The 23,858-nt window shown below is 36.7% G+C and overlaps 1 protein-coding gene across 3 annotated transcripts in view; it reads right to left on the bottom strand.

Annotated features, from left to right (window-relative positions):
* Positions 1-23,858, bottom strand: part of LOC137574498 (uncharacterized) — a 45,758-nt gene that overhangs the window by 19,571 nt on the left and 2,329 nt on the right. For 2 of the 3 annotated variants that reach the window (XM_068286835.1, XM_068286834.1), the window contains exon 2: positions 10,649-11,146. In XM_068286835.1, coding sequence (XP_068142936.1) covers positions 10,649-11,146 — 498 coding nt within the window. Of the gene's footprint in view, positions 1-10,648; positions 11,147-11,326; positions 11,410-23,858 lie in introns of those variants that run through there. The other variant, XM_068286836.1, reaches the window with a different exon arrangement.

Genomic DNA, 23,858 nt, shown 5'->3' on the forward strand with positions numbered 1-23,858 from the left:
ACAACGTACCCCAAACACACACACACACACACACAGTCTGAGGTACCCACACACACACACACATGAATGGTCAACCACATGGATGGTAAAACATCAAATTTTACAACAAAAACGTAACAAAACGAACAATTTTTAGTTGCTAGAAATCTGTAAACCAAACAAAATGCAAAACTTGCATAGATACAAAAACTATTTAGTTCCATACAAACATATGTAAGTATATATGTGTGTGTGTATGTATGTGGTTATATGCACGTGTAGCTAACAACGCATTGCATCGCATCGCATAAAACTTTAATACGTCCGTCGAGTCGAGTTGAGTTGAGTTCAAAAAACGCTAAAGCGTCAAGTGTTTGTGTGTGTGTGTGTGTGCTTCATACGCCCCATGTCCCCGTCAAGTTTCCACTCCCTCGCATGTCCATTCCCCCCTTCTCCCCGCGCCCAATGCACATGTGGCGAATGTGAAGAGAATGGTTAGTTGGTGCATAGTGCAAACGATAATGCCCAACTTGGAGTTATGCAATTTTCATTTTGAAGTTTTCGCTTGAATAAAAAAACAAAAAACGAAAAAAAAAACAAGAGCAAATACACATATCCATATGTGAGTGAATGGAAATGGAAGCCATGTGTGTCCAAATGAGTTTCGTACGGGCCATTAGGTTGGCTGCATTTTAATTTGTTCAAAGCCAGCCAGTTATATTATTTTAACACCTTTAGCCATACGATTTACCTTTTCCAAAATCACCTTCACTTTTTCACATTGTTAAGAAATCCTCTAATCAAACATCTTGAAATCGAATCTTGAGGTGCTCAAAAGGATGACAGCATAGCAATCAGGTTAATTTATATTCCAATTACTCTAATCTCTGCCTCTCTGATATTAACACTCACTCGAGTCACATTTGTGTGGCTTAAAAGTCATTCACTCACTCACTCTCAGGTCTTAAGGTCATCTCTCAGGATTGATTTATGTAAATGATGGCCATACTGGCCATGTACTGTTTTACATAATAAATAACAGCACACAATGGCCAGTAAAAGGAAACTAATCAAGAACTAAAAGACAAACAAAAGTGATAAAAACAATAACAACAAGAAAGTGTAACTAAGCTAAAGCTCGAGCCAGTCCAGAAAAGGCACAAAAACTCAAACTGCAGCAATTTGACTGAATAGTGACTAGAAGAGATATATAGAGAGAGAGTAAAAGAGACTGACGTTGAATTTTTGCATGCCACTTAAGTAAGGCTCATCCTTAGTTTTTTCTTTCCTCTTCTTTTTCTTTGTTTTTTTTTTTTTTTTTTTTTTTTGGTTTTTGTTCTACCTTCTAGTCAGAAGTAGACACAATGATATATTGCTGATTTGCGTGCCATCACCATTCACCATCCATCTACAAGGATGGAGCAAGGAATTTTCTTTTCCCATTTTGTTGCCAGAATGTTGCTCACTCTCTTCTCTGTCATGCTAAGGGCAATTCAATATGCATACATCAACTGCAAGAAGGAATAAAACGATATATATACATATCTATCCCTTTATACATATGTATAGTGAAAGGGGTGGGGAAAAAACACAAACCCTAAAAAACCCCTTTACGAGCCACGTTCAAAGTTGTTACATGGCAAATATAACACGCATTGAGCTTGACAAATGGAAAAGTGGCCAAAGTGGCAGAAAGTTGCAAAATTAATGCTAGTTTTTTCATCTTGCAAGCAGGTTTGTCCTTTCAAACTTAGAACTATAGAAAACTTATTATTATGACAAAAGAACAATCATTGAGGATCCATTCGATCAGTTAACAATTTAAGTAGTTTGCTTAACTAAAAATTATATGAAGAATTAATAAAGAAGTTTAACCCAAAAGAATCAGAAAGCTTGATATAATGAAGTAATTGGATAATCGATAAAAAAACAAATCTAAATCCTTTCCATCCAAGACCAAGCAAAGACTGTTTAAAAATTCATTTGTTTTCGAATATGAATATAAAATTCTATAAAAAGAAGAAAAAAAGACCCGAAGCAAAAATTAACAAAAAAGAAAACCCCAAAAATCTACTACAGCTTAATAAATACTCAACATAATGCCCACTTTCATTTCCCCATCTTATTTTTGGGATATAATGAATTTTAATACAAAAGAAAGCACACAAAATTTCTAGACCCACAAAAATATTCAAATACTGTGGTTATCCTTAGCCATGCCAATTATCCCGTTCCTCTTATGTTAGGACAAAAAAAAACAAAAAGAATAAACCTTTAAAAATTGGCAACATTTAGATAAAGTATGCTTCAGCATTTCCTCTTTACCTGCCCATTAATTTATCTAGCTCTTCAATTTGCTCTGTTTTTGGCATGCAAATCGTAAGCCACAAGGACCACAGCACCGCCGCACCACGACCGCCTTCACCTGGATCCAGGAACCATCACCACTCCACATCTACATGCACATTTTATCCTCTCGTTTATGAACACTCTTTATACAAAATCAACCCACTTCAGCTTAAATGCTCTTAAAACTAAAACTCTCTCTCACACACACACACGCACACACACATACATTCTGTATTTTTTTTTTTTTTTTTCGCCTATCTCTGTAGCCGAGTTCCGGCTAAATATAAACCACAGTTTTAATGGGAAAAATCGCTTTACTAAAAATAAAAATGAAAAATAAACGTACAGGTTAAGTCAAGGCATCTATTACAGGCAATTCAGAGAGAGAGAGAGGGAGGGAGAGAGAGAGAGAGAGAGCGACAGGGACGTCGACAGCGGCTCTTGTTATTTTTTCACATTTTCATTCTATCGTTTTTCGTTTTTATCATGATTGATTTAGTAAATTAAGGCTAATTGCATAAAAATATGAGTTGCACATGCTTTCAACATTAGGGTTGAAGCTCAATTACGAAACCAGAACTGAACAGGAATGGCATTAGATGGCGAGGACGACGACTAGGACGACGGCGCCACACAATCATGAACATGAACGCGGACATGGGATACGGACACGGGACACGAGGACACGGTCACGGGACACAAAATACGTGGGGGACAGGGGGGATAACTCAACCCTGGCCTCAAAGGAGGTAAATGGAGGGAAAAACTTGGCGTTGGCGCCAACATTTTGCGCTTGACGCAGACATTAAAATGCTTAAAATATCGATTTGTTAGAACGAGGCGCAAATGAAATGCCGACATTTGGGCCTCGGCTGCCCAAATGCCAAACAAAAGGGGCCAAGAAAACAGGAAAAAAAAACCCCAAGCAACAGTCTGCCACTTAAATAGGCACAGCAACATGAGTGGCAGAAACAAACACAAAGAGCCAAAAGAAGTACACGGAAAATGGAAAACATAGCAAGAGAGAGAGACAGAGAGAGAAAAAGAGGCGAAGAGAGAAAGGTAGAGGATGTCAGTCTAAGAGGATGAAAAAACAAAAAAAAAACATATTGAAATGGGGTATAAAAAAAAGAAATCGAAACAAATGTTTTTCTAGTAGCACCGCCCATCACTTTTCATTTATAATTTTCCATCTCGTCATCAATTTCATATTGTTTACTTTTCTATCACAAAATCTAAGTTAACTAAAGTCGGACTTGAAATTTTTCATTGCTTCTCTCTATTGTTGGTATCAATAAGTCAACCATTTCTACAGGCATCAGAGCAATGCCTCTAAAACTGTTTGAATAGACCCATTTTAGATCTTAGTTTGATTGCAGGTATTCAAGTTTCAAACAAACTTATTTTTTAATATTTCATTATTCTATAAATAATTGGAAATCTCAAAACAATTGTAAGAATTTCTCAAATTTCAACAAATTCAAGCCATGCGATTCGTTTGCTAAAATTTACCAACTAAAAAAGGGAAGAAAAAAAAAGAACAAAATGGAGCCAACAACTGAAACAATGGCTGTATGTGTGTGTGTGTGTATCTATGTTTGTGTTTGCCATGTGTAAATGTATGCGTATAGGTAGACATTTATAGACCAGAAGTTTGGTCGAATGTACGTCACGGTTGCCTTGGTTTTATTTAGTTGGGCGGCTTCCGAATTTGTTTTTTTTTTTTTCTTCTGTTTGCCTCTCTTCACCTGGGATGGGTGGCATATTTTTTTTTGCTTTGTTTCACAGGTTTGGTTTTCCTGACAAACGTTTTCTGGATTTTCAGCATTCTCACAATTTTTTGTATACCCTATTCGTCGTTAATCAATCAGTTTTATGCTTCAAGTTGTTTTAGGTTTAAATAAATAAATTAATCGATATTTCTCGAATGTTATTTATCGATTTGTTAGACCGATTTCATGTGAAAATAATAGATATTTTCGATTTTCAACATTTATTTAGTCTGAAGAGTAGTCAAAGCATAAAATTAATATATCTATTGCTGTTAAGAATGCTCGATGTCTACAGAAATCTATATTTCTACAATGTTATCGATAGAAATTAGGGACGTTATGTGTATCAGTCGACTGTACTTCATTTATAAGCAGATTTTTGATTTGTTTTTTGTTCATGAAGAGTATAGAAACTTTGCCACTTGTCTGTCGCTCTTGCATTTTCATTTATTAGTTGCTGAAAGAGCCCGAAAAAAAATACGAGCAGAAAAGGTGAAAAGAGGATATAAGTGGTGTGTGGTGGCGGGGTGGTGTTGGAATTTGAGTAGGATATATGTACATATACATACATACATACATGGCTGACTGCTGGCCATCGGCTGAATTCAGATCTGATTTTGCTGCAATGTTATTGCTGTAATATGAAACACATTTTTTTTGTTTTGAGCCTGATTCTCAGGCAATCTACGTGCATTTTGGCTGCATATTTTCCGGCAGTGTTACTTGTTATTGTTGTTGCTGTTTTGGTTCATTTGACATGCAACCGGAACAATTTTCATTGTTTGTGCAGGGAAATTAAAAACAAAAACGAATGCAAAAACGAAATGTGAGGCGAACAGAGTCAAATATATGTACATATGTGTATCATGATGGGTGGAGTAGGAAAACAGAGGAAAAATGTGAATGGTCAGGTTGTTTACTTTGGGGGATTTCGATTTTTTATGCGCCAGCGCGCAAGAGAGAGACAGTAGGAGAAAGATAGCGTTATAGTTATGGGTGTTATGGAGCACGAAGTGGGATTTAAGAAATGCCTGTCTGAGTGAATACAGGGATTTTCGAATTATTTATATTTTTATTTTCGTTAGCCAAGTGTGAAATGATTGAGAGTATGTATTGAAATACATATGTACATACATACTTGGGTATATATATATATTTTGAAATAATATAAGGTCAATAAAAATCCATCCAAGAAGCTATCGAGAACATCTTAGAAATCAATTGACAATTCTTTAATGTATTGGAAATAGCTTTAATAGCTTAATCTCAGTCAAATATTGTCAAAACTAATTCTTGAAATTTATCCTGTTAAACACTTTAAATGTCTTCATAAATTATGAAGATTTTCATTTTCAATTTTCACTATTCAGTTGTGTGTTTGGCTCATTGAATATCCTTTTGAGTTGCCGACTTAAATGTTACATATTACTTGAGCACATCGACCATTCAAGTGCAAATGGTAAGCAACATTATCTGTGTTGCAAATCCATTTAAAACATTTCATAATTGAATAATTTTCAAATTGATTGCATAAATTCCAACATTATTATTTTGTGTGCTTGGAAATATACACACACACACACACACACACACACATATGTATATAGAAAACCAAAAACGGCAACAAAAACGCAACAGAAGCCAAAAAGCAATTTCATTCCAAAAGTCCCAAATAGCCTAGGCCCATTTGTTGATGCTGCCTGGCTGCTGCCTAAGCTGCTGGCTTTGGCTTTAACTTGCCAGCCGACGACGCTGGTGGTGCGGTGGTGATAGGCTGCGGTGATGGTGGTAAAAGCGGTGATGGTGATGCTGGTGGTGGTGGCGGTCGGTGGTGCTCTGCTCTGCTCTGCTGTGCTTAGTGGCAAGCCACATTAGGCAAATATGTAAATAACTTTTAAGGAATTAAGCACACGCACACAGACAATACCTACACAGATGTTGTCTTCTGGTCTTTGGGGGGTTTTATGTATCATCAGCTTACCAACAAACAGAACGGGAATGAAAGACATAGACAACGATAATAAAGGTGAGCACAGAGGGGGGAAATGATGATGCTACAGATGTATGTATGTATGTATGTAGATGAAGAAGATGTGCCTACAATGCAATCACTTATACGCCATGTTGCACAAGACGGTTTCTTGATATGGAAACAGGGGAATCCATATAGTAAACGAGCAGAGGATAGAAAAAAAGCAACAACAACCACAATAAAATAGATCATAGAGAATATATACAGTGAGACGAATTTGCTATTAGTTTAAACTAAATCGAAAACGATAATTGAAATGTTTCTTGAACTTCTTGGACTTGAATTGTGAATTCCAAAAGATTCTTGAACTTCTTAGACTTCTTGAATTGAAAGTCAAATGCATTTTTGAAAGGCAATAACAGAAAACTGTAAATTTTCAACAGTTTTCGATAGTTTCTTTACGACAGAAAGCTAATTATTTTCGTTTTAGATAACGAATTGCCAATAAGCCTTAGCCCTAGTATGGTCACTTAGATGTTGTAAAACGATTCCATTCGATTCGACTTTCAATTTGCTAACAATTATCTATTTTTTTTGCGGCTTAAGTAAAAGGCAATTTCCATGTGATGTTTTGGCTCAGTGCATGGCAGGTACAAAACATTAATTACACACACATTTGCTGGCAACAGAAGGACATCAGGCAGGAGTAGTGCCAGGACACTGAAGGCGAAACCACAAACGCGTCATTACAAACTGCTAGAGCAACAATAACAACGTAGCATGTAATGGGAATTGGGAATCGTCCATTGCTTGCCACGTGAACTGCGAGACCTGCCGCTTGCATTTTATCTGCTCCAATTGCACTCGCTTGAAGGCAGCAGGCAGAAACACAGAGGGAGATAGAGAGAGAGAGAGGGAGAGAGAGAGAGAAAAAGAGATGAGTTGGGCTGGCAAGTGAGGTTTGTGCCCGGACCCTCAGCATATTTACAGTTACTCGGCATTTAATGCAAGTGGGAATTACAAAAAAAAAAAAAAAAAAAACAACAAGAAAAAAAATCGCCTGGGTAGAAATAAAAGGGGCGGAACCTGTGCCTGGAAGGCGATTTAAAACATTCGAATCATGCCCAGAATGAGAAAGAAAATGCAATGAAAACATAAACGGAAGCGGCGTAATATGCATTTTATTCTCCAGCCCGTACCTGCACCCTTCTCTTCCTCCTACTCATGCCCCTGCATTATCTTCTACTACAGCTCATCGTCGTGTATCTGTGCTCCTGCTACTGCTTCTCCTTCTCCTGCTCTTCCTTCCGCTTGTGTTCTGTTGTATAAGAGCAGTAAACAATAATAACAGACAACAACAACGTAGCTGGAGGATTACAGGACAACAGACCAGACCATGCCAGGCTAGGCCGGGCCAAGAGGTAGGTGGATGGTTGGCGCTTGGTTGATTGAGAGATGGAGACAAAAAGAAAAGAGAGAGAGAGAGAGAGAGAGAGAGAGAGCAAGGAGTGGGGGAACTACAATGGTTAGCATAGCAAGTGGGCGAAAGGGAAGGCAGAGAGCATGCGACTAAGTGTTTTGCAACGGAAATGCCAAGCTATCATGCAAAAAGCCACTGGCAGATTAACGAACCATGGCCAAGGCATGCCAAAAAGGTAGTGATGGAGCAACCGTGATGAGGAGACGAGTGCTCCAGGGTGCGGAAGAAGGACAAATGAATGGAAGGGGAAGGAGACACTGGCGGTTTGTCCGTAGCCAGAAGGTAACTGGCTATAGAAGATCCGACCTCGGCACGTGACGCAGCGACAGTCCATGACCAAGTGCTGATTTTTTATCTGCCACAATTGGAAAGGCGGATGAGCTGGAGAGGTAAATGTGAGGAGTGCCACGGAGATGGGTTGGGCTGAGTACTACGAAGTCAACGAAAAACGACAAAAGGTTATTGACATTGTGTTTTCTCCATCTATCTCTATCTTTCTTTATCTCTTCCAATATCTATCTCTCTCTCTCCCTCTGTCCTTCTTTCAGGTTCTTTACATTCCAACAGTTAGCAGACAACAAAAGGTTAACAAATACATGACATTTAGTGAATATAATGAGCCCCATAATGCACTAACTTTGAACAATTTGAATATAAATTGGCAATAAAAAGTATAAAAAAATTACATATGTGACTTTTCTATAAGCATGACAAGTCGAAACGTCAACTCAAAATTCTTAGAGAAATGTTCTACTTCCCAATCGATTTAAATGTTAATGCTATATAATGCTATATATTCTTAAAATCAATTATAATATAATTTCATATTGAGTCATTCCCATTTAATGCACAAGATTCAATTGCCTTCAATATTTCTGGTTGATTTCAAATCCATATATTTTGTAACAAACGAATCGAAAAAATGGGGTAACATAAACCGCTTAAAAAGCATTGCATACTTAAAAGGGCGCCTCCTCGACGACAACAGCATGAAGACGTAGAAGAAGAGCAGAAAAATAAAAAGACAAAGCAAAAGTATGGAAGGGAAAGCAAAGCAAAGAATGAAACAGAAACTGCACAACTTTTTAAAAGGTGGAAATGCTTTTTAAGTATTAATTTGCGCAAACACTCGACAGCAAAGCAAGCAGAAGCAGTACAGCAGAGAGAAAAAAAGGACAAAAGAGGAAGAGGGCGGACAAGAAAAAAAAACAAGTTAATAAAACAGTTGCAGCTGCCGCCGCCATTGCTGCATTTGTCCGACTGGTCCTTCGACTTCTCTGGTCTTCCCTCTCTTTCATTTGGTGACCAACTTGAAACAGCTAGCTGGCTGACTCCCCTTTCCGACCAGCCACTCTCCATCAGCGACTTAAACACCTTCTTGTGCCCCTTCTCCTTTAGCCCCTAAACGGCAAACCGTTCGTTTGCCTTCTTTCTTTGCATTCTCTTTGGCCATTTGGCCCACTAATTGTTCACAACATGGGCTATCGCTTTGCGCAAACACCTAGGACAACAGCCACAGGACACCTACGTTAAAAGGCTTCCCCCCATACCCATCCCCCATCGCCATTAGCCCCATTCACCCACTCGAGCTCCTCGCCCTCAACCATCCTTCCATCCACTCAATGCCAAGCTCAAGTGCATTTTGGGCCAAAGGCATTTTTGCTGTTTTGCGTTAATTGAAAACTTTTGAGTAGATATGTATTTGCCTTCTTCGACGCATAGCTGGCAAAAACAAAGTGAATTGGAAAAGTTTGTAGTTCTTTTCTTCCTTTTTTTTTTCGTTTCTAGTTTTTCATTTTTAGCCAACGACGAGTTTTTAACGCTTTGGCGCCTTGCACTCGTATAGAGAGAGTTTTGTGCCACCGCGTTAAGGGGCTTTCCAACAGCTTAAAGCTACCTCCCATCCCAAAAAAAAAAAAAGAAACACACAAAAGTTGGTGGCCAATTAGCTAGTTAGTATGACAGTGACAGGAGTCGAGAGAGGAGTGCAGTAAAAGGAAACTGTAAATGACCAAATACTATGATGTGTATTTCAGTTTGACAACGTTGTGGATTTAATTGAAAGCAACAACAACAACAACAGCAAAAAAGAAAGCTGGAGAAAAGCAAAGTAAAAACTTGGAAAATTTGTTATGTCTGGAAATTACATTTTGACTAGATTGGAAATCCACTCTAAGCTGGCAAGGACTACATATGTACATATGTACTAAATGTACTACGACGCGAGCTTCGGCAGACAGGCAAGGACAATGTCGATGGTTGGTGTAAATGTCAGCTACAACCACGCCAGACGGCAGAAAGATTTTCATGGATTTTCTATAAGACTTTAAGTGGAAATCGATTTTGGTTGTGTCAAATAGCGAATGAATTCACATTGTGCGGTTACCTCAATTATGTATGTGCCACAATGAGGGGCAGGGTTAACTAGATGGCAGACTTTCTGCCTCGGGCCTATTTGCAGTTATTTCGATCAAATGGAGATTACTAGCCAAAGAAATTCCTTATTTGTAGCAACAAAAGAAAATCTAGATAATAATTACTTATGTCTTGGGAATTTAAGTATAAGTGGATATTAAAAATACTTATAACTTGGAAGATTTCGAGCATTAACAATTTAACTTTTAAGAACGACAGAAAGAGATATTCTCTACTAACTTTGCCTTGCATAATCCTTTGAGTTGAAGTCCTTCTAAGTTTTAGTCACCGCTAAGAACAAAGCTTAAAATTATGAAAATGCTAGATCTATGTCATAAAATTTTGGCCAGCACTGTTAGATTCAAATAGTTTTCACCTTTCTACTAAATTGTATTAAGATTCTATATCGAACTGACTAACGTTTCTGTTCAAAAAGCAATACCTACACTTAAGGCCACATTAATAGGTGAGAGACTGATCATTTGACAGAGAGAGAAACTGATTCTCAAAGATTTACAAATCTTTACTATCATGATGTAAACATAGTAAGTTATATAGTCAGTCCAATTATAGATTATAAAGCTGATTCTTCTTTGTTAACTTCTTTAAATTATCACAAAACGAAATAGTCATTATTTTGAGAAAAACTAATGATATATATGTACGGCCTTATGTACTTACAATTTCCCTTTGCAACTTGGCTATATTGAAATTGGCTTGGGCCAAACGAACACTCAGCGTTGCCACATCGCTAGTTAGTTGAGCCCTTTCGCTGGTATTGCGATCGACCAGTTTTAACATTTTATCCTCTAGACTTTGATTGACCTTCTGGACACGTTTATGCGATTCGTACAATCGATCGTATTTATCCTGCCAGGCAATGACACTATCCTCCAATTCCACTTGACGTTCGGTTTCCCTTAGACAGGCTGTCTCAAGGGCATATAATTGAGTTTGCTTCTCGATTAATGCCTGCTGTAGTTGTTCAATTTCTGCCACAGATGGCAAAGAATTTGAATCTGGAATCGCTGAACCTGATGTTGCTGGCCCTGTATTGCCAGCTGCTGTTGTTGTTGTTGCGGCTGCTGCTTCTGATGTTGATGTTGTTGTTGTTGCTGCTGCTGCTATTATTGTAGTGGACCCTGTTCCCGACACCGTCGTCGCCGTCGTCGTCGCCGCCTGCAAAAAAAAAAAAATATATATATATACATTTATGAAATGATGGAGAAAAATGAAATTATGAGAAGAAAATATTTTGTAATTAATTTTACTTCCGTTTCGTGGGTACGCAACCGGACGCAAAGTGTCACACTGTTTCGACTGCAAAAACGTTACTAAAAACAACAACAAAAAGCATACCCACACACAGAAAATGTCAAAAAAAAAAAAAAAAGAAGTGAAATTAAGTGAGGGAGAGCAGACAGAGACACAACAGAGACGTAGCAGAGGCGAAAACCAACGAAAGAGAGAGCAAGATAGGGAGCCAGACCCAGAGCCAGAATAGTATGCAGTGGACAGCAGCTACATGACATTAAATTACACAGCGGATCTTCTTTTATATATATGTATATATAAATTTTTTTTTTTTAAACGTTTCATGTCATAAAAATGCACGTCATGCTTATAAATGTGGCGAAACAGGCCAGATGTATATATATATATAGTATAGTAAAGAGATACGTGTATTGTGTGCTTAACCCGAAACAGCATCCAATAGAGATAAGATTAACTGATGATCGGCTATAGAGAACACTTTGATGCTCTAATGGCATCAACATGGTATATCAAGGCAACAAGGCCATCTCAAAAGGCTTATCGAAATGGAAGGGTGCACTGTATATGGCTACAGTAAACACAACCACCACCACCACCACAGTCCAGTCCCCACTGATAAGGCGCCAAGAAAGAGAGTCAGTTAGTATGGGTATTCTATCTGCTCTGTCTGTTTGTTGTGTGTTTAAAACTCTCTCAAGTGTGAGTGAGAAGTCAAATCACAAAGTGGGTCCCGCATATGTAATAAACAGATTAGCCAGAGGTTTGTTTTTTTTTTCTCTTTGTTTTTGTGTTATTGTTGTTGTTACTCATATATTCTGTTATTTCGTATTGTTTTCTTTCGTTTGCTTATTTTCGTTTCACAAAGCAACAGTTACTAAAAAAAAAAACTAAAAACAAACAGCAATGAAATAAAATTTTACCAGGGCAGCAGTCGAAATTAAAACCCAAAAAGGGGGAGTCTAATATGAAATTAAAATCTAGTTCTATATTGCAGGATCATCTTTATGGGATCTGTAAGAAGGATTTGTTAGACCTAGACAAAGTTGTTGTTAGATTAACACTTTCAAAAAGAGTTTTCTGCTCCCATTTCAATCTTTGTTCAATCTTTGTTTTTCTGTGTGTTGCTTTATATAAACTTGAAAACTAAAAAATTTCTGCCTTTTTTTTGTAAATTTTATAACGTACCTAAATGATGGATAGGTAATGATGGATAGCAGCATCCATTACCAGTTGCCATGGTTTTTTTCCCTTTGTTCTAGGCAAACAACAAAATATGTTGGTAGCTGGTTTTAGCTGTTTTTTTTTGTTTAGAAGGCCATCTATGTATCTATCATGGATTGTCTGAATACTAAATACACTGACTATTTTGTGCGTAGATTGAAATAAATCCTATGATAGAAAACTAAGCTTTTATTTGCTTTAAGCAGAAGCACTTTATGAATGGAATGAAGACAAACTGTCATCTCAATGATAAGACTTACATAGCTTCACCAATATCATATGGAAAGGACATAAATCGGGGACATCCGAGACACTATTTGAATTCAAGGATAAGTACATTATCTGCAATGATGGCTTTCTTCAATACCTTGCTTTTTACTGGAACTAAATGGGAATGAGCTGCAGCTTCGGCCCATTGTTAATACTATCGAATCAAACATTTGAAAATCTTTCCAACATTAATGCAAAATATTCAACTCAGGATAAAATTAAGATTAGTATTTAGTCGTTTCTTTCTAGATATGAGCGGGTAATGACATATTTAGGTGGAGCAAGAACATTTCCTTTATTTGTCTCCAGAGGATTTATAGATATAGAAAAGATCTAGCTCCTTCTTAAACAAATTCCTGTTACTGTCGCCTATATAATAACGGATTTCCAGCCATCAAAAAAGTCTTATATGTATACAGCATTTGCTATAAACATAAACGATTCGAAATCGTTAATAGTTTAATAGTTACGAAAGTGTTTAATATCCTTTTTTCTTTTACATACAGGCTAAAGGGTATAAAAAGTCAAACCACATTTGAAGAGTCTCAAAATCAAAGTGCAAACTACATTCTCATATATGTAATTGGATTAACTTGACAACATACAGCAAGAGCAACAACAACAACAAAAACAACAGCAAAAGAAAATAAAGAAAAAGTAAGCTAGAAGAGCAAGGCAGAACAGAACGTCGCCAGTTGAAACTTTGTCTTTTGGTTATCCCAACGAAACTCCAAGAAGACACACTTACACACACACACACATACAGAAAGAGAGACACACACACACACAGGCATATACACATACGCGCAAACCTAAAAACTGCACAATATACAGAAAATTTAATTAAAAAAGGATTTTCGGGCTGGAAAGTTGTATGGCTTCGCTTGGCCTCTTCTACAAGTTGCCGTTTAAATTCAGTAGAACCGAAAGGAACAAGAAAGAAAGAAAGAAAAAAACCAGGACAGACGAGGAAATAATTTTTCTTCATTTTTGGTTTTTTTCTCTTGATTATTTTCGTTTTTGCCAACGCCATAAGAAAATTCAATTTATAGTTTCCAAAGACGAGACGAGAGCCAAGCAGAAAGAAAACCCTAAGAAAATGAGAGGCGGCTGCTGGTGGTAAATTGCCGAAGACAGACAATGCTATTAATTAATTTAGCAGAGGCGGCAACAGTTAAAACGGGCCGGGCCTTATGGCCTCCGTTAAAGGACATACATACATACATGGGCTTCGTTCCATGGCAAAAACAAACTAGATACATGGAGAGAAAGAGTAAAAGTATTGTTTTCCCTTCATGTCTGTGTTTGTGTATCAAATTTTTCATACCCTATAAATTGTTAACAATTTTCAAGCCTAGCGCAGGATACCATAATGGCCGAATCCTTTGAAAATTGAATGTATGCATTCATATGCATATTTTACAATGTTTGTTTGCCTCTTTTTGATGTTTCAGGTCATAAAATGATTTTCATGTTGCACATTTTAACTTTTTTTTTGTTGTTGTTTTTTGGCTTTCGCTTGTTCAATGCTTTTTTAAATAATTTAATAAACGCTTTTCTATGTGTGTGTGTGTCGATGGCAAAAAAAACCTATTCATTCAACAACAAAAAGCTGCAACTAACACAAAAACCAAAATATGACCAATCGAACTTTTTTATCGAAATTTTTTATTTAATACGTTTCATAGTTTTATAACAAAAGTACATTGTATTATTATTACGATTATTCTTCTGATTATTAAAGTAAGTTTTAATGCAATTAATCATTACTTAATCAAAAACCCAGCAAGAATTTTAAACATTATTTTAATCACTCCCAAATGAGTCTCTTTAGTTTTAGTTTTTATTTCTTCCTACTGAATCAAAATAAGACTCTAAAAACAAGTCGAACACGATTGAAAATGTGTATCCCGACAAAGAAGTCACTTGTGATTAGGGAACGAGCTCATTTAGATATAAATTACATTAATATGATATTAAAATAGTTTAGTTAGCACTTAGTATAAGAAATATCTTATCTTATAGACTTGTCAAGAGTTTGTTTTTCTTTTAAATCTTGACTTGTCAAAAGATTAACTTTAAGTAATTTTAAAGTCTGAGTTCATTATGATTAAATAGTTTTTAATTGGACAAGTTACTTCCGAGTGCAATTTCCTATAAAGAGTAAGGTAAATGTATATATATATATGTATATGTATATACATACTTGAAATTATTATTAAAAGCGTGACTTTTCTGTTTCTTTTTCAGTATTTGTTTTGCTTATTAACTTTTTGCTTTGTCCGCTTAATGAGAATATTGCAAGAACTTTGTCATCAAAGTTGACACAAAAAGTTGTTCATCAATTTCAATTTCCATTTTCCATAAAAATCTTCGTCACACTTCACTTTGTTTTCGTGAATTTGTGTGTGAAGTTTGTTCTTTCTTTCTTTCTTTCTCTCTTTCAGAGCTAAGCTCATTTTTCATAGCTTATTTTCTGTGGTTTTTTGCCCCTTTTTCATTTTCATTTTCATTGCGTCTTGGAGACATTTTCTAATTGTCATCTCATGCCTCGGACCACTTGCAGGATTAGTTTTACCAGAAATGGAAAACCATTGATGGTAGGGTTAGGGAGCTGTATGTATGTATGTGTGTGTTAGGAGAAACTAGGGAGTAGGGAGTGGAGTAGGGGGTGTAAGTGGAATGGGTATTGGTGGGGGGTATGTGAAACTTGCCATTATTTATTATGTTGCTCAAGTCTTTCATTACAGCAACATTTCAGCTGCCTTTCATTTGAGTTGCCTCTGCCGTCATTTTGTTCGTTTTGTGTCACATTCCTGCTTTTGCCTTCTGCCTCTTATTTACAGTTATTTGGCTGCTCTGTAGATGCAAAAGGCTTAAAAAAAAAGGAAGTGGGTGCCACCCAAAAAAAAAAATAAGAAGAAAAGAAAAGGCCAGAGCGAAAAAGAAAAGAAACAAACCATTCCCATCATTATCTGCCGCTAGCTAGAGAAATGCTTACAAGCCTGATTAAACCTTAGTGAAAGTTATCATCATCGTCGTTGTCGTCGTCGTTGTCGTCGTCGTTGTCGTCGTCGTTGTCGTTCAGGCTCATTTGAAGGGATAATTACAGAAGGACGCTATGGAATTTGTTGGGGGTTTCTCTTATGTTATTTTAGTAACCGAAACTTATTTCGCCTGTTAAGTTCAGTTCAGTTGAGTTTAGGTTTCCGTTTTTTTACTGTTTTTTTTTTTTTTTGTTTGTTGTTGGTTCGCTTTTGCGGTAATCAATAAATAAATTTTGTAAACATCAATAGATTGCTTTGAAGAAAGGAGAACACAACTTGCCATTAAGACACAAAATGCTTTTGTAAACAATATTTACACCCCCTCCATTTGCCCACCCTCTGGCGCACTGTTTAGTGATGAATGGAAGGTCAATTGCTATGACCCCAAGAGCGATGTCCTGAAAGCGCGTCTGCATACATATCTCTATGTATGTATGTATGTATGTATGTATGTGAGCTTATTCTTCAACCATAGCTCTGACATTTAACACAAAACGACGCGAGCCTGTCAATGCCAATGTGTCCTGGTCTCTGCCAAGAAGGCGCAAAAGGGGCAAAGCGGCGAATGGGCTTGGTTGGGGGGGGGATGAGAGTGTGCCACACTGCTAGGAATGGTGGAATGTTTATGCGAATGCTTGAGCACAAACATACGTGACATGCCTTACAGTGTGTGTGTGTGTGTGTGTGTGCGAGTGTGCGTTGCTTAAGCGGCGGAAGCAATGTGCACCAACTGACAGCTGGTAGAGGAAGCAAAACCCAAGTTGATAGCTGAAAGAGTCGCAGATCCTTTACTTGGAAACGCGCTGTGGGGGGAAAAAAGATGCCACAACTTGGCTGACAGTTGGCTGCTATTGCTGCTCCTGCCATCGTCGCTGATGCTGCTGCCGAGTTAAGTTCAGTTCAGTTGTTGTCATATTTTTCACAAAAATTGTTGTTCTCCTTTTCTTTCGTTTTTTCTTTCTCTCTCGCTCTCTCTGACTTTTCACCACAAGTTAAAAAGATATTAAATGCACAGTGTGTCAAAAGCAATACCTAAGCAATTAGTGCCATATTCAATTTACTATTCATTAATCATTTAGATAGTTCATAAAACCGTTTCACTCCACAACGATAAACATGATAACGATGATGATAATGACGAGGATGATTAAAGGACTATTATGACTTCTAATTAGTCTCATCTACCTCAGTAATTTATTGGTTTCTGCCACTAAAATGAGATTTGTAATGACCATTAACTTGGCTTACTGCTTAGTTGAAGTGTAGGATTAGCATAAGCGAAGGAGGTCAACAAGTGATTTGCAGCAACAACATGTTAATTGGTTAATTTAAACCCCATTGAGAAACCACATTCTCAATAAACTTGCATTAATAAACCATTTAAATCTTAAAGCCTTAAAGTGTTATATTTTCTTCATTCATTTCTGATGTGATTAGCATCACTCATCATCTACGCCAGGTGGAACACTTAAGTACCTTCCAACGAATACAAAAAACAAAAAAACCATGCTTAACGCAATGGAAGTTAAGGACCAACAATTTTCTAGGAAATGTTGGCTCCTTTGGGTGGCCGTTTGCCATCGGGCAAACCTATTAGCATCTATCTAGTATATATTCTGATGAACAGCAGGCAGCATACCGAGTCTATTAGTACTCAGTGTGAATTGTTAAAGAAAATTGTATTTTTCCGTCCTTTAAAGCATATAAAACATCTGAAGGCTTATTTTGCTGGGAGAGTGGGTTAGCTTAATACTTCTCTTTTTATATTTATCATATTGATGGTAATATACGCGCCCAATGAGCTGATAAAATAGATTCTTCAAGATCACTATTCGATGAAATTGGGTACTTTTTTTATATTTACCATCGAAGAGCATTCAGATGAGATGATCTATCCATTCCAACTATCAAAGAAACTGATTTCAGCTATACCAAAGTTAATTACGGTCTTTTCTGTAACTCAATTCATCGATTATATATTGACTGTGGCTTGTTTTTATATCCTTATCACATTAGCAATTGTCATAGGGATACTCAAACTCCTCGGGATACTCTAGTCAGTTTGTCATGCTGATCAAAAATATTTACTTTACGTCAACTCCTCTCCGATTTTAGTTAAATTGAGCAAAATTCGATCAAATGAAATACAAAAGGCTTCTTTTGGACCTTAAAGACCCAAGGGAAAACAACAGATAACATCTAGTTGGAAAACTTGGTCCACTGTGCACTATGCATATGTACATACATACATACATATAAGGTCCAAAAACCAAAACCAAGTGAGGCCCAGAAAATATGTACATATATGTATGTACATGCATGTGTGCGTTACTATTTGCTTGTGTGTGTGTGTGTGTGTAAATGAGTTTGTCTTTGTGTGCTTTTTGCGCCTGACACATTATGTTAATACATCTACAGTTTAACAGAGGCAAATATTGAACTTCATGTGGCAGTTGCCCATGTTCCATCGAGTAATATGTGTGTACATAGCAACAACAATAACAACTACACACACGCACGCAGTCGGTATATATACATATATATACACATAACACAAAATTTATGCATATTTTGATGACATTTTGAACGCATAACGTAAAATGTCAAATACATAAAAACGACAACAAAAAAAAAAAAAAAAAGGAAAATAAGAAAAAATACAACATGAAAACGAGAAACGCAAGAATAACGAAGTGAAAGAGTAAACCGAATAGCGAAATCATTTCATCAATACCCATAACACACACACACACACACACAGGCTCACACATACGCGAACACATACGCACATTTCAATTCTTTTTGCCGGAAATCGATGACAGCCATTTTGCTGTAAATTGAGGCATTTTGCCAGAGCGCTTTTGTAATTGTATTAGCAGACCGTTATGTGTGTGTGTGTGTGTGTGTGTAGAGAGGATGGGCTATTCGCTTCATCTCTTACTGGCGACATATTTGCTTCTCTGCTATTTTTAGCGCCATTTTCATTTAATTTGCTGCCCATGCTGCATAACTAAAATGCCGAACGGTAGCTAAAAGATGAACATAGCAAGTCAGGGGTTGGGGACTGGGGGAGGGGGAGGGGGCGACCCAGCTAGTAAATGGCAAAAGGGATGCTATACAAGGCCAGTTTATGTTTTTCAATTACCCAGACCGCAAAATTTGCAATTTAGATAGCTAAAATTTGAGTTTTTTTTTTGTTTTTTGTTTTGTTTATACCCTACAAAAAGCATTATGCATATATGCATTAATAATCGATTCAAAACCAAAACCGACTATCCTTTGGATTACAAAAATATACATAGCTAATAATAATAGATAAGCTTGTCAAGCAAATGTTAAACCCGAAATTAATGTCTCTAATTTAGATGCAAGACAATTGAAAACCTAAAGACAAAACAAGAAAAAGAAATGCAATGAAAAAAAAATAAATAAATTTGTTATTTAATAAAGTTGAGTGTTTTATGAAGTAACTATTAAATGTCTAGATATTTAAGAGCCAAAAGGGTATCTTGTGGTCGTTAGTACTACCTAATAATCTGCTTTGTTTCTGTTCTTGTTTTCTTGTTTATTTTTTAGCATATTTTTTTAATATGCATTTTGTATTGGGGGGGGAGGGGATAAATTGCGTGGCAAATATATAAAAAAAAAACACACAAAGAGAAGGGGAATATAAAGTGAGTCAGCGGCTTTGTTCATGGTGGCAATTTTCAAGTCAATTATTTAAATTTTAAATAGTTATACTCAGAGAGTTAATTTTAGATTGAAATTGAAATGCAAGCATAGCTATTTGCATTAATTTAAGATATAATTAGATTTGAGATTTGGATTTTCAATGGAAGCTCAATTTGAATTCCCTGAATATGTTAGCGACTCCTTTTCAAAATAGAAGAAAACAAGGAAAACTTCCACTCATTGGATATTTGTTTAGTCCCCCAAGTTATAAAATAACTTACAATCACATTTAATTGTTATTTGATAATAAATTATTTGTAAACCATTCAAAGCTGTGTGTTTGCTGTATTGTTTGATTCTTGGAAATTGTTCTTTCAAATATTAATGAATCTACAGATTCGTTTAGCTGGCAAAAAAAAAAGGATGCCGGAGGAAAGCTAAGGAGCATAATTTGATGAAGATTGTAAACTAAATTTGTGTTTTGTCTGTAGTTTAATTCACATTTAAAGCACATTTAATATGCAAAATGTGTGTTAGTCTACTTATCTCTCTTCTACTTTCGCCTTTGCCTTGCATATTACTTGAGTTTTCTTCATTTTCTCAATTCTTTTGCAGTTTTGCATGTGCAGGAACTTGGAAAATCCGTGTGCACAAAAACTAACTATTTTATGCGAAGGCAACGTGGCGTATGATTAATGAAAATGAAATATTGCGCATTCATAAGGATAAAGTTGAAAAGGCAAAATGGAATTGTATTTGCCAACTGTGAGAAAGAGGACGCGTGTGTGTGTGTGCATAGAGAGATAACAAACAATGAGAGAAAGAAAAAAAAAACTGAAGTGAACAGAACGAAACTAAACAAAAGTCAAAGCCAAGGACTCAGACTTGCAAAAAGGAATCGATTAAAAACAAAACGTTGATTGAATTTTCCAACACCAACAACAAGTAAATCGTTATGGCGTATAAGAGAAGGATAGGAAAAGGTCAGAGACAAAACCAGAAGCCGAAATAGCGTATAAATGAAATAGTTAGAGGGCGAGAAACAGAGAAACGGAGAGCAGATTGAGAGCTGCACACAAAGAAACAATGCAGAACCAATAATAACGGGAGCGCAGCAACAGTCCTTGTCCCCTCCACACACATCCCCCCTGCCACTCCCCTCCATTTCTTTGAAACAGCTATCCTTCTACCGCTCGCGACTCCCTCTTCGCCCACACCAATCTTTCGAGACAAAAAAAAAAAAGAGGGAAATAAGCAATTTCAGCAAATAAATCGTAAAAAGTAAAAGTAATAAAATCAAGAAAATGAGAAAACAAACCACACACGCACACTCGCACACACACAGAGAGAGAGAAACCCACACACATACGCTTCGTGTCCTGTGTCTTTTGCCAAAAAGAAAGAAATGAACAGAAAAGATTGCATTAGCAAATTCTTGGATCGACCAAAAATTCACCCTATATACTCAATAAACTATTCCCACATCCAAGCAAACAATTACAACAAAAAAAGAAACAATACAATAAATTGCAAGTAAAATAGTCAGTTATTCGATCTTGTTCATAGCTTCCAACTATATATTTTTACATCAGCTGATCAAACATCTGCAGATACCCATCAAAAATAACCTATATGCATACAGGGTATTAAAAATTGATGAGAAAATGAAAATATCGCAGCTATCAAAAACAGACAGCAAACACACAATCACAAAAGCAAGTAGCACACGACGAAGACTGCCAGTGAGTACAACAATTCGAAAATAATAATAAAAAAAACAACAGCAAGAATCGCATTGGAATAACAATGCCAGTGAGTATGGGAAAGATAATCCTTAATGCGGTGCAAACAGTGGGCTATATTTTGTCTTCTTTGGGGGAGGGAAGAAGGGAGAATAATCAGACAATTGCTAAATATATATATTTCCAATTCATTGCATCCAAATGAAACAGTAGTTTTACAGATATCAGATATGAATCAATGAAACACATTTGAATAAATTAGAAGTTTATGAATTGAATTAATAGGCCTAAAATCTAGACAATTCATTCTTAGAAATGCTTTTAAAGAAGTCCAAGAGAACTAAAGAGAAATTCGCATAACATTGAAGTTTTCAAATTGAAATCAATGAGTAAATGTAAAGTAGTTTTCCAGCTCTTAAATATTTTTACATTTTCTTGAAATGTTTTAGCCTAATTTAGTAATTCTGATGCATTTGCATTGACAGTTAATCGAAATTGATTTAGTTGGTTATGTCAGAATCACTAAATTCGATTCAATTAGATTCGTTAAATGAAAATATATATATATGTATATCAGACACATAGTTGCTATTTCATAAAAGTTTTCTTTAGATTAGAAATCGATATTGATTTGCGCTCACACACAAATAGAAAAGAGTTTTGCAAACTAATCGCTTTATCCATATCAATTGCCAAACGAGAAAGCAAGAGAGAGAGAGAGGAATATTGAGGAGAGAAAAACGAAATGTTAATTCGTTTCATAGACAAAAACGAAAACCAAATTAAAGAAACTGACAAACTGCCAAAGGAAAACGTTTCTCCATATGAAGTCATACACTTATAACTTTTCCCCACACACACAGAGAGAGAGACAGACATTGAGGAATCAAGCACAGGCAAAACAAACCACTTTCATTTTGGACAAAGAAAACCCAATTCACCAAAAAACTGCAAACGAACAAATGTCGTGGCTAATATCAAACCATCCCTTAACCACTGTGCAGAAGCAGATAAAGAAACTGAACATAGTTTGGTTTTTGGTTTTTTTTTTTTTTTTTTGGTTCATTTTTCTTTTCTTTCTTTTTGGTCTATACGAAAGGAAATGAGCAAGACATTGAGTCACCTCCTCAATGACTGTGGGGGGAAGGCGACGGCATTGTGGGTGAGATGCGAGTGTGGAAAAGCAATCAAAATACGAAACAAAGACAAAAGAAGAAGATAAACAGAGGCAGACAAGCAAAAATATTGCCTTTTAGTGGTCGCAGATGAGAAGAAGAAGAAGCCAAGTGAAAGGATGAGCAGGTGTTTAGGCGTTTGAATTTTTTATGCAACAATAAATTAAATCAAAACAGTTAAATTTGACCTTGGTTCAGGACGGGGCACCAATATCCAGCCATAGCAAGGCAGAAGCGATGGCGGCAGCATCATCAAGGATATATATATATATATATATATGCATTAGGGTCTCACTCACATATAGAGTTGGCCATCCCATTTTACTTTGAGGCCATGAACCTTGACGTTGTGTGGCCTGAGTGTGTGTGTGTGTGTGTGTGTGTGTGTGTCAGGACCCCAGTGGCTATGCAGTTTTCTCTTCTACTATCTGCGCAAATAAGCATAACGAGACAAAACTAGAGAGAACCATTATCCTTGGGGATCCAGGATGCACTTTTGCATTACGCATACGCCATGTGACACATACACACATTGACTGTGACAAGGGAACCTTTTGATTATGTCGCCCAAGTTGAAATAATATGCAGGGTCAGCACACATGAGCAAACGAGCATAAATATGAAATGTATGTATATATATATGGATGCATTGCAATATATTTACAAAAAAGGATGAACGCACTGGAAACGTAGTCTTTAAGATTATAGAAAACGATTTTGCATTTGTAAGAAAAGTCTGACGCATCTTAGTTATATTATAGAATTCATTAATGATTTTTTAAGCTACAAAAAGAAAAGAATCATATTGACTGATCTTATTCTGAGAATTTTGATGCTTCGTTTTCGTTAACCAACACTGCATTCAAGTGTCAATTCAAAATAGACAGCCACACTTTTTACTGATCAGCTGTTATTTAAGCTGCTTTGATGCCAAGTGTTTGCAGTTTCACTTCAATACAAAGTGTGCGAATTTGTGAAAGAACAACAACAACAACAAAGACTACAAAAACAGGATGCATAACCATGTAAACGGGCAGAATGGAGACTACACCGCATAGTTCAGAGAAAAAGGGAGTAAAAGAAGAGAAGTTACACACACACACACTGTTGTTGCAAACAACGCGAGTTTTTCCGCGCTGACTTTTGTTTTGGCAAACAGTATGAAATGAGCTTCTGCTCTGGCTGATGCTACTGTATTACTCTGCAATCCCCTCACCGCATCGTTGTACTATCCGCTTTCTAGGCCGGCATGGACGGCATGGCATCATTAACATTATGTAAGCAACAACCGGCGACAGTGACAGCAACAGCAATGGCAACAGACGTTCACAACGTGCACCCCACTCTCATCTCCCCTTTTTTGGGTTTTCTTTTTTTTGTTTTGTTACCCTTAACTCCCCTCTTTGCCCTGCCCAGACCGTCCGCCCACCACCGTCACCACCACCACCACCACACTTCAGGTAAGTAGCCCTGAAGTTGTAATTTATGC

Source organism: Drosophila tropicalis, unplaced genomic scaffold (genome assembly GCF_018151085.1).
Source record: "Drosophila tropicalis isolate 14030-0801.00 unplaced genomic scaffold, ASM1815108v1 contig_463, whole genome shotgun sequence".
NCBI lineage: Eukaryota > Metazoa > Arthropoda > Insecta > Diptera > Drosophilidae > Drosophila > Drosophila tropicalis.